General features: G+C 37.6%; 1 protein-coding gene across 2 annotated transcripts in view; it reads right to left on the reverse strand.

Moving 5' to 3' along the window:
* The window catches only part of LOC120636019 (ecdysone-induced protein 78C-like), a 58,782-nt gene extending 44,318 nt beyond the window's left edge, over nucleotides 1-14,464 (reverse strand). For both annotated transcript variants that reach the window (XM_039907247.1, XM_039907246.1), the window contains exon 1: nucleotides 14,289-14,464. In XM_039907247.1, the coding sequence (XP_039763181.1) occupies nucleotides 14,289-14,424 (136 nt within the window). In that variant the 5' untranslated portion in view covers nucleotides 14,425-14,464. The remainder of the gene's footprint in view (nucleotides 1-14,288) is intronic.
* Nucleotides 14,465-20,564: the final 6,100 nt, after the last annotated feature.

Genomic DNA, 20,564 nt, shown 5'->3' on the forward strand with positions numbered 1-20,564 from the left:
TGGTAAAAGCAACCTTTAGTATGAACCTGTGCCATTTAGTAGAAAACACGAAATTCTGTTTATATTTTGAGTAGTACGTATATAAGCAGTTCTTTACAGAAGAAAAACTCACAGGTAATCGTGCTCTTTGAATTATTATTTTTAGCAACGGGTTTGCGATTCCAGGCGGTGGTTCGTAGAGTTTGTATATATTAATCATACTTTAGCAGTGCAGTGGGTAGGAGCTTCCCCGCTGTCGTCTAACCCTGGGGCTCTTCACATGGCAAGCTTTCGCGCTCGCCCCAATCCCCCGGTGACGCCGTAGCAACCCCTCAGGTGGTTATCGGCAAGTGTCCATCCCTAAATCAAAATCGGGTAGGAGCTGGACTTCAATTTCGGGGGCCGAGTTCGAATCCCAGCACACACCTCCAAATCTTCTGAGTTATGTGCGTTTTAAGTAATTAAAAATATCACTTGCTTCGACGGTGATGGAAAACATCGTGAGGAAACCTGCATGCCTGAGAGTTCTACATAATGTTCTCAACGGCGTGTGAAGTTTACCAATCCGCACTGGGCCAGCGTGGTAGACTACGGCCTAAACCCTTCTCATTCTGTGAAGACACCCAGCCCTGTAGTGGGAGGGTAATGGGGATTTTCATGACGACGATGGGATTTTATTATTATCATAAACATTGGCACATTTCCTACTTTTTATTGTTTTGTAATTATTCTTTCTCCCGTCCATCGATCCATTTATAGATTTAATTTGATGTGAGACAGTTCAGCAAACATATTACATAGCTGTACAAAAATACATGATGACAATGGAAGTAAATACATCGCCTGGATAGCCTTCGAACAATTAAAAAAAACTGTCAGATAATATAAATACCCATCAATGTGTCAATCAAACGTTTAACGCTACGTTGAACGTTTAACGCAACCTTGTTGGAAGTCGTATTAGAAGTTTCACTTCATAATTAAAAATATGGATCGATAAATCAGTGTACAAACAAAAATACATACAGTCAAATGCAATGAATACTAAGTTTCTTGTCGGCCCTTTTCGGTAGAATTAGCTTTCCGAAAGCTGACTACAAACTTGACGTTTCAAAAGTGCTTATGCATTAGGCCTACTTGCAATAAATTAATTTTGAAATATAACATGTTATGTTTAACAAAGTCCTTTTTGAAAGTATTTTCGTGTCAAAAACTTTGCTTGTCTATTTTACATCAATTCTGTTGGTATTAAATATCTAGAAAAGCGTGCTAATAAATAAATGCAATTTAAGACCAAGGACCATGACCCCACGAGATTCTATGTTTGATTCTTTTGTTGTCCTAACAATTGGACCAAAAAAATAATTATATTATTATTAATACCAACAAGTTGTATGTCGGTAAACTGACGATATTGATTTAAGTACACTATTTACTGTCATTGTGTTTTATATTGTTACTTTGTGTATTTTTTCAATAAAGTAAATAATGATTATACTTTACATATACAAACTCTCACTCTCCCATGCCATCTATAAAGTATGAAGGGTATTCAACATCATCATATCAACCCATTATTGGCCACCAGGCTGGCCCAGTGCGGATTGGTGGACTTCACGCACCTTTGAGAACGTTACGGAGAATTCTCAGGCACGGAGGTTTCAAGCAAGTGTTATTTTAATTGCTTATAAATCAGATAACAGAAAAGTTAGAGAGAAGTACGCATGGGATTCGAACTCTGCCCGCCGTTGTAAACTGTAGTCCTAACCACTGTGCTATTGCTGCGTTTATGAAATGAATATTAAGGTATTATATGTGCTTAAGAGATAAGTAATGACAATTTTCAAATCCCTAACCTACGAGTAAGTTAACGTGAAAGTTGGATCTGGTATAAACAACAAACACGTCTTTTATCAGGCAAAGGCTTGCATAACATTCGGTCGTTGAACCCGCCCCCCTCTCGCCACCCGGCCCTTCCCCCACGCCGACCACCGCACACAGATTCGCGAGCCTTCGGAAATCGAGCGATTAATAATTGTGTTGTACTTTAAATTACATATTAAGATAAACAAACTCCCTAATATAAATTTTAAGGAGCAGGAAATCAACGCATATAAAGGACTACGTAATCGATAAAAAAGCTTTGGTGTGAATTGTTGCTCTAACCAGGTTGCTCTTCTAATAATTTTGACAATGTGAGATGTTGATAACAAAAAACAAAACACACAAGAGGTCCACAACAAACTTAACCGATTAAGTTTGTTGTGGACCTCTTCTTAAACCAGTACGCGTTTGGAACCCTCGTATCCTTAGTTTCAAGTTTACGAATATGGTTATCGTCATCATCTCACTACCGTGTAATTCTCATGTAATGTACAAATCAAAAGTACCACCTATGGGACTTAAATGAACATATTTTTGGCTTTGACTTTGACTTTGACTTCAACGAAATTCCCTGTGGTTTTCGGAAGGGTTTTATCAAAAAATGTTTGGAAAGAACCTTTCCAAAAATGAATATACTTAAGTATTCCGTGTAATGAATAATAATATTGTGGTGTTCAGCCCACTCCATAAATTACAATAAAATAAAATGGGACTAAGAAACACTCTAAAGCGAGTGCGAGCGATGCAGCTGTGATGGCGTCATCCCAGTTACAATCATCGACTTAAAAAAAATTCGAATACGACATGATTTGTTACTTAAAAACTAGTTTAAATATTTATTTCTAACTAACTAGTGTAGTAAACTGATAGAAAAATGATAAGCGGTTATTAAGTTTTCATCACAAGTGTAGTAAACTGAACATAAGTAGATCTGATGGAAAAAATGATGAGCGATTACCTACAAACTACCTACTGAAAATGCCTGTTCGAACCTGATTGGAACTTGTTGTTAGTAGTCAAGCTTTTTGTGACAGAGCGTATTATCGCCATGCCTGTGTCTGCCAGAAAGCAGCATTATTGCAATGCTGCGGTTTCAAGTGCCTTTTTGCCTGTGTAATTACATACATAAACTCAGCACATGAAGCTCAATTCCTACGCCTAAGGTTGATTTCAATTTCAATTTATTCAGCATTATGTTACATTTATAAAATAATATTTAAAAAAAAAACAACTTTTATTTGTATTTCTTTTAACTCTAAAAACTATTAGCGTTTCGGCTTCACAGATAAGACTCAGAGACGGTAAATAATGTGCCTCAAAAGCCTCTGAAGTATTATTTCTGATAAATCAGTTTTAAGTAAAAACAAACGAACGTTTTGTATCGAGTCGTTTTCTTTTGTTATTAAAAAAAATGCTCAAGTTTTATTCGATCTCAAGCAATTACCATAGGGCCATACAAAATTCATTTCTTCGGTCGACCCTACGAAGTATCGCGTTACTTAAAATACTATCTCATTATACTGAGGGTCAGTATGGTGACTTCTTCGTGTTATTTTGCTGCGTGGTTTATAAAGCCACATCATAAATAAGTATAGCAGGCAGGTTTTATAAAATGAGGAATTATAGAAACACGCATCCAGGCTTTTACGTTCCACATATATATACTCATGTAATGCGCGCCAGTCGTAAACCGGTGAAAAAACTCCGCTTTAAAAAAAATAATACAATATTGCTAAACGGCTCGACCAATTTGATTACTTATTTTGATGTTAGTACAAATAAAAAAGAATATATGCAGAGACGGATTACCTACTTTCTGTAGACCGGGTCATAGCTCTTTGTGCCATCCGATATGCCGTAACAAAAACACTCTAAAAATCACCGCGGATAATTCAAAACTGTAAAAATGTTTAACTAAATGAGTTTTCTGCTTTAAAGTAGGGTGGGAGGTTATAGTTTATTTAACATCCACAAATATATAAGAGTGAAGATATTTACAAAAAAATATGGAGACTCTGGAATTATTCTCCTCAGGTTTCCTAAGCTTATGCCTGAGACTCAATGCTTCTCTGCTCCATAATTATTCTATCTATCTTTAACAAACCTCAAACGACACTCGCACAATCACATAACAAAGATATGAAATGTATGAAGAGTGTACATAATAGGTTCTCAGAAAGGAAAAATCCAAAAAGGTTTTACTTTGACCAAGTTTTTCAGTTAAATGATATTTAATAGCTGGTTTAGTGCTAGGTACTTCAGATCATTTGGTCATTAAAATTGCAAAAAATAAACACTAAAATATAAAAACAGAACCCCCCACAGGCTGAAACTTGAATACAAGCACCAGGTCAAGGTTGCCATCTTCTTTAAAAAATTTTTAACTAATTGAATACCAAGTTTCGGATCGCCTCATCAACTAGAAAAATACCGATGGTTCAAACGGCTCGACAGATTTCCTTTCATAGCTGAGGACACTTTAAATCCAGGGAAACGAAAAAACTAAAGCAAAATCTTTTCGGGATATGCGTTGCAAAAAACACACATGTTTTAATTATAACACGTGTTTCCGTTGGAGGTTATGAAAAATAAATAAATAATGATCCTACTTACTTTTTAGTGACTCCAGGGATCGGTGCCCTCCGAAGCAGATCCTGAGCGCGCTTGATCCTGGCTGTGCGTTGTATGTCAGTCAAGCATGCAGCCAGACCACCGTTTGGATATAGGTTAAATACAAAATGAATCTAAGCGTCAACTAATTGGACATAATAAGGAATTTAATAAAAGGTTGCGTCAGTCCACGAGCTCATATACCTACAATCGATATGGTGTCAGCCAAATTGGATACCAAGTGACGCATGAGTTTTTATAAAAACAACACGTCGTTTTTTTTTATATACTCGAATGACCTATTTTATATAGCAAAATTGGAGGGATGTATTAAAAATCATTTCCGTTAGGTTATCCACGTGTCTAGACACAATTCTTTGTAGAACTGCACATCAGCTGCCAAATTGCAGAATCGGAGCAGTTTTTGTGCAGTTTGCGTCACAGTTGCACACCAGCTACTTTTTTTTTCGACTAAAAGGTAGCCCTTGACTGCAATCACATATGGTTGTAAATGAGATGCTGCAGTCTAAGATGGTAGTGAGCTAACCTGTCAGGGGTATGGCAGGTATATTGAACCCTTCATCGGTTTCTGCGCGACATCGTTCCATAACGATAAATAGCTTGGCTGTCTGTCTGTCGTAATTAGCCATGGCTGAAGCATGTCCCCAGATTAAAATGGATTCAGTCTGTCCGTGTCCAGTAATAGTGGTTACCTCTTTGACAACCTCCCAGGTGCAGTGCTGTACTCATAACCCAAGGTCCCGGGCCTACATGGCGCAGTCAGCTCATTGGTTTTGTGGAAATTATTAATTTCTCAATTTACTCTGTTCTGATCTGGTCGGAAACTCTGGCCATAGCTGGGTACTACCCTAACGACAAAACAGAGTTGCCAAGTGATTCAGCGTTCTGGTACGATGTCGTGTAGATGTCGATTGGGGTTCCTTTTTCTAATCATTCTATGACCCATCTCTGCCTATCAATTATAACTTATGGTTTCATTTAGCGTCCCTCAAGAAGCACGGACAATAATCCAGAATTAAGAGGATCAAGTACTATCACCGGCTTGCGTGTGTGAGTTTTCGGAGTAAATTGCGTTTTAAGTAATTTAATATCATTGAAGGAAAACATCTTGAGGAAACATGCATGCCTGAGAATTCTTTGACAAAGGTGTGTGGAGTCCACCAATCCGCACTGGGCTAGCTTGATCGTCAGCAACCCCAATACCCAGCACGCCTACTACTACACAGCACGGGTCTCATCTGAGAAGGGTTTAGGCCGTAGTCCACCACGCTGGCCAAGTGCCAGAACATTATGGAGAACTCACGGGGATGCAGGTTTCCTCACGATGTTTTCCTTCACCGTTTAAAGCAAGTGATATTTAAATTGCTTGAATTAAAAACGCATGCTGGCCATGTGCGAATTGGTAGACTTCACACTTCGTTGAGAACATTATGGAAAACTCTCAGGCATGCAGGTTTCCTCACGATGTATTCCTTCACCGTTTAAAGCAAGTGATATTTAAATGGCTTGAATTAAAAACGCACTTAACTCCGAAATGTTAGTGGTGGAAAAGGAAAGCCGAAGCCTGGCCCACTAGGCTATATCCTTTCTAATTTTGAGAGTAGACCCATGCCTTGTAGAGGGCAGGTAATTGATTTATATATCTACGTATATAAAATTGGAAATAATGGACTTGGTACATCATGGTTTACCTACGGCCACGCATAAATAATAGCTGGCATCAACACAAATAAATATTATTTCAATTAAAAATCCTCTGCGGTGTCGGGTTTCTGAAATATAAGCAATATGATGACATCCCTGGCACAGCGGTGAGCGCTGTGATTTTAAATGGGAGGTCCCGGGTTCTATCCCCGGCATTACTTTAAAGCGATATTATTTTGATAAAAAATAATCCTGCAGTTAATGTGCATTTACTAACCTATGCGTTATAAAAGATAAAAGACAGATATATGCTGTCGCGGCTTTTGTTTGGCACTGTGTACGGAAAACGTATGTATAGTGAGATATTATGTCCTATCTCTTACAGTTTTTGCAGCACACGCTAAGATAGCAATCAGTGGTGAGCGATTAATGAGTGGTAGGCTCCCGGTTCGATTCCCTGCGTGAGTAATTTGCGTCTTTATAATTCAAACTTGCCTCTAGACGTCTGGTCTGGTAGGATTTAAATAAAGATCAAGTAGAAGTCAAAGTAAAGTAACTACTTTACTTTGACTTCTACTTTCATTTGTGTACGAGTCATCATCATCATATCAAGCGATTGCCGGCCCAATACAGCGGAAGGGTCGCCTCCCACAATGAGAAGGGTCCTCCACGCTGGTTTAGTCCTGACTTCCCTTGAGAACACGCAAGTGGTATTTTAATTCCATAAAACGCTCATAACTTAGACGTGCGTGCTGGGATTCGTACTCGACCCCTCCGAAATTGAAGCCGCAGTCCTAACCATTAGGCTATCACCGCTTGTGTACTACTAGGTACAGGTCAAAACCATGTTAAATATTGGATAGAAGATGGCGTTACTTTGCGGAAATCCATGATATATTATGAAAGTAAGCTTAATTTAGGACTTAACAATTATTTATTGAATAAAGTTCAACGGGTACGTACCACGATAATATTTCGATTATCAGTCCCGTCGTGAGCACGATCCATGCAACTGGGTCGAAATATCGACAAATCCAAAATTATCGTGGTATGTACCCGTTGAACTATATTCAAGAAATGTTGATTAACCATGAAAAACTTAGTTTAAAATCCTTAATTATTTATTGTAAAGTCAACATCTTCTGAGGATGCTCCAGTTTTGGAGCGAAACGTGCGTAGAGGGTTCATTGCCTTTTTGTTGTGGAGTATAAGGATTGAAGATATTATAAATAGCACCATACAGATCCTTCTGCTTTACGCGGAGCGTAGCAAATTAAGCTTAATTTTCATAATAAAACCATGTTAATAAATTAATTATTTATGATCGCAGGGTCATCATCATCATCGTATCAACCCATTACCGACCCACTACAGGACACGGGTCTCCTCCCATAATGAGAAGTGGTTAAGGCCGTAATCCACCACTCTGGCACAGTGCGGGTTGGTGGACTCCACATACCTTTGAGAACATTATGTGGAACTCTCAGTCATGCAGATTTCCTCACGATGTTTTCTTTCACCGTGAATTTCAGTCGAGTTATATTTTTAATTACTTAAAACGCACAAAACTTAGAAAAGTTAGAGTACTGGGTTTTCTAGCTGTGCCCCCCGAAGTGAAGCCAAGCTCCTACCCACTGCGCTAACACCGCTTCATAATTCAAATTTAATATGAGGAAATAAAAATAAACACTTGCTTTAACGGTGAAGGAAAATATCGTCAAAACGGCAAGCGTCAGAGTTTTCCATAACATTTTCACATGCAGCTCCTATCCTTTATCACTCTGAGAAGGGTTTACCCAGGCCCTGTATGGTCTAGTTTAAGATTCAGCACCCTGATCCGGCAAGACTGGCCGCCTCATAAATTAATGGAAAAAGCAAAAAAATAATATTATAAAATAAAATACAAAATTTTGTTCATTTGATTGATGATAATACATGAACAAACTAATATGTGTTTGTGCATGGAGAGGATATAACAGATCGCCTGTATTACATCTATGCATTTCTTTGGGATAAAGATTATATTCACAACTTGACTGCGCCGGCTCTTGCAGCCTGCCGTCCCTGGCCCTAAATACATCCTTAGCATGGATGTATTTAGGGCCCGGGACGGCCAACCGAACTAATACGTCATTTAAGAGGAATATGCGGTACCCTGACAAATCTACAAGGCTTAAAGGTGCGAAGAACCTATAAAATATGTTATATTATTGTTTGAATTAATAAAAAAAAAAAAAATTTTTTTTTATTGTTATTTCGCACTTTTTTCCGACCTCCCTGGCGCAATGGTGATCGCTGTGAAGTAAGAGGTCTCGGAATCAATTCCGGGCAGAGGGTATTTAAGAATTTATTATTTCTAAATTTTATCTGGTCCGGTCTGGAAGGCTTTGGTCGTGGCAAGTTACCACCCGATGTAGTTACACCGATTAGGGTGTGTGACTATAATACTCTCTAACAGGTTAGCCCGCTACTATCTTAGACTGCATCCCCACTTACCACCAGATGAGATAGCAGTCAAGGGCTTACCTGTAGTGAATTAAAATAAATTAATGTAGTTGTATTCCCCGTACCCAAATAATTGCGACTAGACATGAGTTCTGCGTTACTAAGTTATTGTACCCAAAATATTAATTTCAAACAAAAGTTTAAATTGCCTCTATAAAAGCCAAGCTAATTAAGAAACTGGTTCTTATCATTAAATTGGAAGTTAAGTACCTGAAAAACGTTTTAAAACTTGCGTTTGAGGGCCTATGGTCTTCGGGCACGAAAAATTTTATTAACATCGTGTCCCAAAAATTGGTCCTTACATCTGGTGACCCAAGAGCTGGCGCTTATTTAGCCCAACGGCTAAGTCTAGCAATTCAAATATGGCATTTTGGGTACCATGCCCATAAGTGAAAAGTTAGACGGCTTATATTTATTGTAAATATTAATTTTAGTTTGTAATTATTATATCCCTAGAATAATATATTTTACGCTGGTTCAAAAAAAAAAAAATCAATGAGTTTAGCAAAGATAAAAAAAAATTTACTCAAACCGCACATAGCTTCTAGAAGTTAGAGGTGCGTGCTGGGATTCGAATTCGGCCCCCCGAAAGTGAAGTCGAATCCCTACCCACTGGGCTATTACCTTATCTTACTATTAATTGGATACGCTGTTTTTCTTTTCTGTTCTATGAACTTTTCGTGGTGCACAATAATCCATTCATCTTTTAAGTGATAAAATAACAAAACTATATAAATACTATAATATCGAATAATTATAATATCGAAATTACCAGTTCGTTTTAAAAATAAGACAATTATTGTAATTGTCAAGTTTTGAAAATGGCGCAATGTGCTTTGAGTGTCGTTTGTTTAATAAACCTACACCACAGATAATAAAAACACAACGTAAGCTAACAAAGGACAAAGACAACGATGTTTAGCGTGAGAGAAAGTGAACTAAGGCTTACTAAGGAATATTATTTTAAAACTAGCTTATGCCAGCATATTCGTATGCATAGAGTTTCTAATATCCCGTGAGACTTAGAAATTTTCCCGTGGTGCATATGCCCTTCTCCAGACGGCGAGCTAAAAGCTAATAAAAGTGAGTATAACTTTTTGAACTGAAGTACTTTTTAAAAACTTTAAGCCCCTTTTATTTCTCTTCGAGCTTCGGGGGTGAAAGTTTAAAACCGTGTAACGCGTACTTCATTATTGTTAAATGAAAGCCATAATACATATTTTTGTTAATATAACAAGAAAAGATTATTATTTAAATATTTGAAGCATATGTTTCTTATTCTTTAACCAAAAGCCGATATGCCAATTTTCATGGCTGAAAAATGTCAGACTTTTATAAAAATTTTCTTCCGCTGGTAAAACCCCTCAGGGATAGAGTTTGGACACTTCTAAAGTTAGATATTTCTTGCGTACATCGTGTCTCGAAGTACTAGGGTCTTAGAAGAATATTCTATCAACATTTCGTACGTTCAGCCAATTGGGCTCTAGATTGTCTGTCAGTAAGTCCGGACAAAGCTTTTCATAGTATAGATAATTGTTTTTGGTGCTCTTGTTGCAGAACTAAAATACAATCATTATTTTAGGGAAGTCAAATTCTTTTTTTTTATTCCACTACAAGTTGACTGCAGTCTCACCTGGTGATGATGCAGTCTAAGATGGCAGCGGGCTAACCTGTTAGGGAGTATGATAGTCATATCCCTAATCGGTTTCAACGCGACATCGCACCTGAACACAAATCGCTTAGCGGCACATCTTTGTCAGTAGGGTGGTAACTATCCGCGGCCGAAGCCTCCCACCAGACCAGATCAGAGAAAATTCAGAAATTATAAAGTCCCAATATAATAAAGTCCTAATTGCTCCTGCCGGGAATCGAACCCGGGCCCTCCTACCTAAATTCACAGCGCTCACCGTTGCGCCTTGGAGGTCGTCAAATCTGTAATATAACTTTCCTTTTAAAGTATCACTGCTTTAAGCGAAGATACTAAGCACGCTGGTGAATGCTTTTTTCTGTAATTGTTACACATACGGTTCTTGGAAAAGCAATAAAAATCTATTTGAAACAACATCTTCATCATCCACATCATAATCAGAATATCAATGTACCAGTAATGATCACAGACACACTCGCAGGGGAAAGAGAGAATTGAAAAATTGTCCCAGCACGTTATTTCAACAAAATTCCCTAAAATTGTAATTTTTTTTTTAAATTATAAGTAACGAACCCGAAAATACTGTTCAGAGTCCGTTGATTAAAAGTTAGAGAGATGGAGTTTTATTCAGATCCGAGCATTCGTTGCAAAGTTAAAATAACGCAGACACATTTACAGATAGAACAAGCGGTCGAACTTGTAGTTAGCCCTCCATTTGGGTCGAGGTTTATTTAAGAACTCTCGTAGTGGTAGAGTTAGTTCAATATGTTCTAAATTCCAAATGAACTATATTGGTCCGTAATTTTTATAAAATTCAAAAATGTTTTATTAATGTTGACCTATCTCAGGCACTTATGAAACGTTAATACATATAAAATGTTACCATAAATGTTAGGCGATGGTGATAACTACATTCGTTAGTTTAAACTAAAGCTAGGAGATTCCAAAATGGCCTGAGAAGAGTCCACATAGAAGGAGGTTTACAGACGATATCCAGCGAGTCGCTGGCAGCCGCTGGAAACAAGTGGCCCAGGACGGTGGTTTTTGAGCTCCCTACAACAGACCTATGTCCAGCAATGGATGTCAATCGGCTCATATGACGATAATTATGATGCGAAAAAACGTAGGCCCAAAACACTTTAACTGATATGTTAATGAGAGTCACAGTCAAAGTCCAATGTTTCTCTATTCTAATAAACACATATATGGCACTTTTAATACTTACATTAACAAATGAAAAATTTGTGCATCGACTTTGATACAATAAACTTAGCGGGGGATATGAACAGAGTACCAGGGGAACCGCCAAAGTGTTGGCTTTTGATGCACTTGTCCGTACCTTATGTAATCCTTTTTATTTAAAAGGAAATAGTGGGGATCAAATATGTTTTGGTGATGCAAGTGCGATCTGAGAATCGGGAAAGTAGTAGTGGAGTTTTTTGTGACAGAACTAGTCCGGGGAAGTACTATCGTCATGCTTATTTTTGCCGCTAAGCAGCATTGTTACAATGCTGTGTTCCGTTCTCAAGGGTGTAATTACAGGCACGAGTCTTAACACTTACGCCTCAAATTGATAGACACAGGGCGGCATGTTGCAGGACGTGATCCTTGCATGCCCTGCGAAGTATTGCTCTGTTTATACGCGATGGTTTTGCATTTACCCTCCGGTGGGTCATTTGCTTTGTCGGTGAAATTATTACAATAAATAAATAAATATACTATCACAATACACACATCGCCATCTAGCCCCAAAGTAAGCGTAGCTTGTGTTATGGGTACTAAGATGACTGATGAATATTTTTATGAATTATATACAAAAATACTTAGAAATTACATATAAACACCCAGACACTGAAAAACATTCATGCTGATCACACAAACATTTTCCAGTAGTGGGACTCAGAAAGCAGGATCGCTGCAAACTGCGCCAATCGGTCGTCGAATATAATAATAAAAAAAAGTAATAAAAAATAAATAATAATGAAAAAAAGGTAGCGCTAAAACAATTCTTCTGAAAACTCCTCATTGAAAATGGAACCAAATAGCGAATCAACGATGAATCTCGGAAGTGCACTATTGTTTTCAACTTTCTGGAAAGTTTGCAATTCGATGAAATGGATGCAATATGTAGAATCCTGTGCTCGGTCGAAAAGTACCGCTTAGCTGTGAGCACCCTTTGCTTTTTCATTCCTAAACCAATGAACTTACTAGATTTCAACGAATCTTCAGAAGATGCTGTAGTTACGCGAAAATTGCTTTTAACCTATTTTGAGGTATATGTAAGACATGAGTGTTGCTAATCCCTATCCCTATCCCTACTAATATTATAAATGTCAAAGTAAATTTGTTTGTTACGCTTTCACGCAAAAACTACTTAACCGATCCTCATGAAACTTTGTAAACATATTCTTGGAAGTGTTAGAAGTAATATAGGATACTTTTTATCCCGACATTAAGCTCGGTTCCTTTGGGAGAGGGGTCGAGTGTTTGACGATTTTACACCACTCCGACCAATTATAAACGTTTTAAATAATTATTTTTTGTACTATAGAGGTTATAATATGTGTTTAATTTTGCCCAAACTTTGTGTAGATCTGAAAGATGTGGTTGGAGATAGAGGACAGAACTCCTCAGCGGACAGCAGCAAACCCCTCATTTTAAGGCTTAGCGATACTGAATACTTTAATTTTTTTTTGGAACTAAACTAAATTGAATGCCTCATAAAAAACAAAATAAAACGCAGACGAAGTCGCGGGCAGCAGCTAGTAAAATATAAATATGAATAATTCCGTGTACTTTTGATCGTCATGAATTATCTCGGGTATAGGTAAAACCGTGCTTCGAATCCGCCGTCAGTCCCCGTTTTAATCACTAAACTGTGATAGAAAATCCAACCCTTCATGATGTAGCTTAGCAGGTCTATGCTTTAAAAAGCCTCTCAACTGTGTAAGTGGGCTGTGCTCTGACTGATGTTGACGTTGATGAGAAAAAGAACATCCTTTTTTCCCCGTGCCTGCCCGCTATGGGGTATACAAATCTGGTAGCAGTTCATGTGGGCCTCATTTAGTGAAAGTATTTTTTTTAAATTGTCTCTCTTACTTTCAGATAAGGGAATTTTCCTTTTAATTATCTATATCCGTCCGCACCCAAATTTAATTCTTAATAGGATTACGCTAATTGGTCCAAGAATCCCGGCAAAGCCTTTATACGTAAATCAAATTTAATTAAGCATTTTTTTTGACGTACGTTTTTAGAACAAGACGAAAAGGTTAGAAGAAGATGTCACACAAGTAAATAAAATGTCTTATCTGCTGTTTGCAAATAGCTACTACTTTTTGTTATCATTTTGTGAATTAGAAGATCAAAAGAGAACTTTTAGCCCGGCCAGCATGGGCCAACAATTATCTCCCCTGAAATAAAAATTTATCTCCTCCCACAGCTTTGCACAAGAGAAAATAATATCTAAGTAATATAGATGTGTAATAATAAACGGGGTAAACTACTCCCATTCCATTTTCCCGTAATTTAGTAGGTGGACACGTTAATTCTATCCCCTATCAGGAGATATAATTGGTGGATGTAATTTTTGTCCCCTGTCTGTGCTAGCCCTGCAGAGCGTAAATTATAAAACTTTTTATCGAAAACAAAAAAAAACTGGCCTGACAGCCGCTCCTAGAGCAACTGATAAAAGCCTTAGCACCATCAGATTAATGCGAACTTTTTAACTCCTCAGCAAGATAATCTTTAATGCAAACTCATCTCATGGCAAGGATGCAATTTAAGATGATTGCGAGATAACCTGTGAGGCATAGGGCGATTATATTAAATCAATACACCTAATCAATCGGTGTCAATCGGTGTCGCGTACGAAGCCTTTCACTAGACCAGACGAGGGAGTGCAGAAATTATAACTTCCAAAATTGCCTTGCTGGGAATCGGACTCGGGACTCACTTATAAGATGTAGGCAGGATAACGAGGCATATTACACAAACTCACCCGTTACAGGAGCAGTTAGCGGCACCGCTTCTCTGTCGAAGAAATTGAGCGCGTACTCGCTGACAGGCTGGATGCTCAGGGAAGACGCAGGGGTTGCGCGCACGCACGGTGTAGACATACCACTCCACACGTCCATGTTGCGAGCATACCGGAACACAACCACCGTCGGCGACGTCGCGCCGCGCACTACAGCACTGTTGCATACTCCCCAACTCAGTACGGAGCGGCCTAAGCTATCCGTAACGCACTTTGCCGCTGCAACTAGCACCGGAGCTTTCGCAGATACAAAGCTCGCGTCGACTTCAGATTCGCTGCCGGCCCAAGCGTTACTTACAATAATTATTAAGTATGCACGTACCTTATTTTTTATTTCGTCGCGTTTCATTCAGGAAGTGGTTAGAGTTACGATGTTTTCGTATATTAGCGATAAGTAAACTTGCTCTTTGAATCTATACCTTCGATATTAAATACTATAATGATTATATGAATTAAAAAAAACACAATAGAGGTGTAATAAGAAAATATATATTTTTTTTAATTTGTTATACTAAAGTCAAGTGATATACGAGCAGATTTGTATTTTAGCTTTCGGATAAAAATTATGAATAGCCTACGGGCTAGACAGTTTTTAAAATTACCTCTCCAATGGTAAATATTATAAAATTATAGCCAGTATTTGGTAATTATTGGCAAAGCTGCCAGCATCTTAGGAACTGTACATCGCTGCGGTGGTTTCGAAGACGTTTTAGATTTTATTTTGTTTTAAATTATTTATTTTAGGTTATGTTTATAAAACAATTATTTTTAAGAATTATTAAAGCCAGTATTTTGATATAAATTTATTTTTATGGAGATGAGAAAACATACATAACAACGCGAATAAATTTCTTAATCTTGCCGTAACGTCCAGTACTTTACAAACTTACTATTGGCAAGTGTAAAAAATATAACTTGCCATAAAATACCTCTCTAGCCTCTATGCTAAAATTTGCAATAGGGAACATTATGGAGAACTCACTTGCGTATAGGTATCCTCACGATGTTTTGCTTCGTTATTAAAAGCAAAGCAAAGCAACTGATATTTAATTAACAAATAACACTGAAAAGTTATAGGTTTTTTTTCATTCCACTACAAGTTAGCCCTTGACTGCAATCTCACGGCTAATCTTTTAGGAAGTATGTCAGTTATACTATTAAGCGCTTACCCTTATCGGTTTCTACACCTTAGTCTGTTGGGTGGTAACTAGCCACGACCGAAGCCTCTCACCAGACAAAACCAGGTGCTAAGAATCACGCCACTAGGTTTTTATTTATTTGGAAAATAATAATGTTTTATATACTTCTTATAACTAAGGTCCCAAAGGAACTGAAAGTGTTATACGTTTCGAATATCAGTCGGAGCTCCTGCAAAGTGGGGCCGGATATAGCTAGGCAATAATAAATAACCCTCCTCTGGCTTCGCCGTAGTCGGGTAAGAAAGGAAATAATTTATTCATTGCTATAAGCTTTCATTTAACTTACCATGTTAGTTAGTAGAGTAGATACCTATGTGTGGGTCAAATCTTGCTTACTGTGCTGAAATCTTGCGTACATTGGTTTGAAAATTTAAACAAATAGGTATACTTACAGTAGCTTTGAAATATATTTATAATAATATAGTCTTTGTTAGACAAAATATTACTTCAAAAACGAAAAGCTGATATTAACAATCGACTTACCAGAAACGGACATAAATTAGTAATATCTGCATATCGTCTGCGAATGGTGTAGAACTCCTTTGTGGGGTTGAGTATACGCTTTTACAATATGATTCCTAAGGTTATTCTTGACCTACCAACACATTTTAAAAATGTTTAAAAACACATCTAATACAGCGGCTACATTTAGGTAGATTGGAAGCCGCCTGCCTCGCTCTCATCTCCCGCAAGATAGAAAAATGATTGTAAATGTTGATGTTGGAAAAGGGCAACCACTGAGTTTCTTGCCGGCTCTTCTTGGTAGAATCCGCTTTCCGAAACGGTGGTAGAGTCACTACAAACATACATACTTGACGTTTCAAAAGCGCTTATAAAGTAGGCCTACTTGAAATAAATGAATTTTTAATTTGAACGGTGATAACTTAAATGTAACTTTAATGATATATGATGGAGATACCTCCATGAGTTGCCAACATAACCGGATGCAAGTAACCAAAGATAGAGATAGAGAAATATTTTACCAGTTAATAATTAATAATCTCTTTATAAATACAACTAAGAACTACTTTTTATATTTTAGTTTATTTTTTCACTTAATATCTTAATATGTATTGAAATTAAATCTATGTATTGTCAGCAAGAAATAAAATGTTTTTTATTATCCATGATAATAATATGGGAATCAAATAAAGTGTTTGCTCGGAAGGTATAAAAAACTTGACTTTGGTTTTAATCATTTTATTCTAGACTTGCGTTCCCCCACCACTTACGAGTGCAACGTCGGATGAATAATTTTGTCAAAAAACTTTCCTCTACGACCCACCGCGTTTAATATCCCGCCCTTGACTCTAAAGTTGTGATGTTTAATAGACTAAAGCTTTCCTCCTGAAACGTGTTTTGTTTTATGTTTTGTCAACGTAAGTATCTACGATGATGTAGATAGGCAATATCAAAGGACTGCTAATGAAAAGAAAAGAGGAAATATATTGAATGAATGAATGAATGATTTATTTATTTCTCCACTTTATTTATAAGTATGAATTCAAAATAATGTTGCTTACGGGCTATTTTGTTACACGTTTATAATGTGGGGACTGATGCTTGAACTAGGTAGAACCTGTATCTCAAGCCACCAGGCCCTTTCCCCAGGATAAAATATACAAGGATGAATATAATATAATTTAAGTAATGTTATAATTACATTATTAATCTTAATTAAACTATTTTTAATTAAAATCCCTTACTCGGGATGCCGAACTTCTTTGATTCTCCAGAAATGAACGCTAAACGCTGGTTAAGGAGTTCCTAAACTTTTTTTTTCGCGGGGAAATCCTCATGGATAACACCGCACCACGCGGAGGCACGGTGATACGTCGGACTCGTGCCGGCTGAAACCGTACAATGTCCCAACCAGTCCAACCTGGTGACTGGGCCTAGGGAATGCTTACGCACACAACCGCGCCGTGGAAGACCCTCCTATAAGACTCTCCTAAAATGGCTCTACAAATCGCCGAAGGTGCCCGAGAACACAGGCTGCGTCTTCCAACCTTAGGAATTATCTCTGTTGGGTGACTGATTCCCCGCATCCAACACGCGGAGGGGCCAGGGGGCGTTCGTGAGCAAGACGTCTCCGCCCGATCCTTCTTTGACGTAACGGTTGAGTTTCCATGACATAACTTGCTCGCAGAAGGAGACCATCGCCTCGGAAGACCTGCCGCTGCCTGCCATAGCCATGACCACAGCTAGCAAATTAGGTCTTGCCTCAAAAGAGTTCCTAACTAAACCTAAGATAATATAACGTATCCAACCTAAGTACTTTTTTTAATTTTTTGAACTTACCCTCAGGTGCCTCGTTGGTCTAGTGGTTAGTACGTTTAACTAGGGATTACGAGGTTTTGAGTTCGAATCCCGGGTCAGGGCAAAAATTTTGAGGTATTGTGTTTAATCTGAAGAATTTCAATACTTACCATACTGGAGTTAGGAAATTGTCAGCCTCTGTGCGCACGAGGGCACATCAAGCCGTTGGTTTCGGTTGTTATTAGTGATAACTTGAGACAATAGTCGTAAATAACTACCAGCCAGCATAGGAGCAGCGTGGTGGGTCTCAAAACGTCTCTATTTATTTATTTTATTTATTTATACACTTTATTTGTACACCACAAATAGTAAAAAAGAACAATGGACACAACAAAAATAAAATTAAAGTAGGATACAAAGGGCGGCCTTATCGCTTAGTAGCGATCTCTTCCAGGCAACCTTAGGATTAGGAAAACCAAGGGAAACCGATTGGTGGGGTGTATTATTATTATATACATACTTACGAACAATTACACACTAATACTTATCAAGATTACACACATAAAATACTAATAATAATAAATATAAAAAATAATAAACTAATATATACTAAATCATACTTAAATATGAGTAGGATTTAATCACTGTCGTCGTTTAATTATTGCTCAAGATAATGGGGGTCTCTCCTATCAGAGTGGAGGCTTGTGCCCAGCAGTGGGACTATAATAGGCTGCGGATGATGATGACGATGATTAGGTGGGTAAGCGACCCGTGCACCCACTGGCTTCTCTTATCAGTGGGTGCAAGTGGAATTCGCATTTACCCGTGCACCCACTGCGTTAGGGTAGGAATTTAATGTAAAAACATATATAAGAGCTATCCAATTTTACCGTCAATTATTATAATAAAAAAACGAACAAACGTACACCTCTATTCTCTCTTCTCTCCTCATCTTTCTCTCTATCTATATTGCATTAATAAAAATAGTTTAGTTATTAATGAAAGTGTGAATGTGTAAATTTTAGTTTTCTAAAATTGTATCTACGCGACAAAATCGCATCCGCTTGTTTATGCATAGGGAGCATATAATGGTTGATTGCCAAATGCTGATCATTCGTAGTAATAAAATGTGTCTGTGATAGCAATACATTTTGGCAATATATGTTATAAATCAAAAATTGCAAATTCCATCATTATGATATTGCGCAAATTTTGCTTAACGGATGTGAATCGTAAACAGTGATTGTTAGGCAATGGAAATATGCTTTGATATCGAATTTAAAGAAAGTGCTGCGCTAAACAGTCGATAGGCCGTCGATGGACAGCCGTTGGACAGTCGTTGATCAGTTGTGTCCACCGGGAGGTGGTCAGCAAGAAGATTATGTTAAATGGAAAACTCTTGTAAATAATATTAGAGGATGTCCCTTTTTTAAGTACCACGATGGTTTAGTGGTCAGCATGAATACCAATCATGAACTACCGGGTTCGATTTACGGGTTCGGCCCAACATCTTTAAGTAATAGATTTTTAATTCAAAATACTAGAGTGAGAAAATTTGCGATGTCTCGGGGAGAAAGTTAAGCCATCGTTCTCGGTTATTATCGCTGACATGGGATAATAGTTATTAAGGCCCGCCAACCTGTTTTAGAGTGGCATGGTGGTTCAATGCTAGAATTAGCTGGATACTTATTTCCTTATAGTCAACAACTCATCAACTCATGGTCCGATCTACTTAAAGTGCACACCATAGCCTCGCCATGAATATAATATATATCTATATATATATAATGAAAATGGTCTTCGTTTGAGGCTCAATCACGCCTAAACCACTGATCGTATCGACATGAAACTACCATCATTCGATGCGAAATTTTTCCTAGATGGTTTATGGCTATCTATTTTTTGAATTCCAACATTCCTTCATTTTTTTATTGCTGTTTTACTTTTATGAACATTTATCCCGCTAATAAAAACAAAAGATAAGCATTTTCTCTTGATTCTTTTGTTTTCATGGATTTCAACAGAGTGTATTAAACGGATTATGGTTTTTTACATTCAGATAAGAATCTACTCACGGTAGTGGAGAACGGCTGGACCAATTGGGCTTCAGAATTGTCAGGAGAAAGTTTTGTATGTAAGAAAATTTTAAAAAACGCCTGATAAAAAGTTAAAAATTTCGATGATAATCGAAGAATTCCCATCTATATAGTCACTCACCACGAAATCTCGGGAACCATAAGACTTAGAAACGTGAAACTTGGTAGGAATATTACTTTTGCTATGTAGAGGTCAGCTATGAATAGATTTTAAGAAATTCTTTCCCCAAAGGGGATTGCGGGGGCGTTAACAATGAACAATTCCCGTTTTTAAACTATAGCTCCTATAGACTTCAAATTTGGTAGGAATCTTCTGTAAGAGGTGTAGAAATAGACTATGAACGAATTTTACGATAGTTCACCCCACAGGGGGTTGCGGGGGTGGGTATTAACAATTAATATTTTTAATTTTCCAGCTAAAGCTCCTACAAGCTCCAAATTTTGTAGGAATTTTCTATAAGTGATGTAAAAATGATTTATGAACAAATTTTACGATATCCCATCCCAAAGAAGATTGCGGGGGCGTTAACAATGAAAATTTTCAATTTCCAAGCGATAGCTCCTATAGACTCGAAATTTAGTGAGAGTATTCTATATGTAATATAGAAATGATCTTCGAGCGGATTTTACAATGAATCACCTCCAAAAAGGTTCGCGGGGGTGGGTGTTAACAATAAAAAATTTCA

Source organism: Pararge aegeria, chromosome Z, assembly GCF_905163445.1.
Source record: "Pararge aegeria chromosome Z, ilParAegt1.1, whole genome shotgun sequence".
NCBI classification, from domain to species: domain Eukaryota; kingdom Metazoa; phylum Arthropoda; class Insecta; order Lepidoptera; family Nymphalidae; genus Pararge; species Pararge aegeria.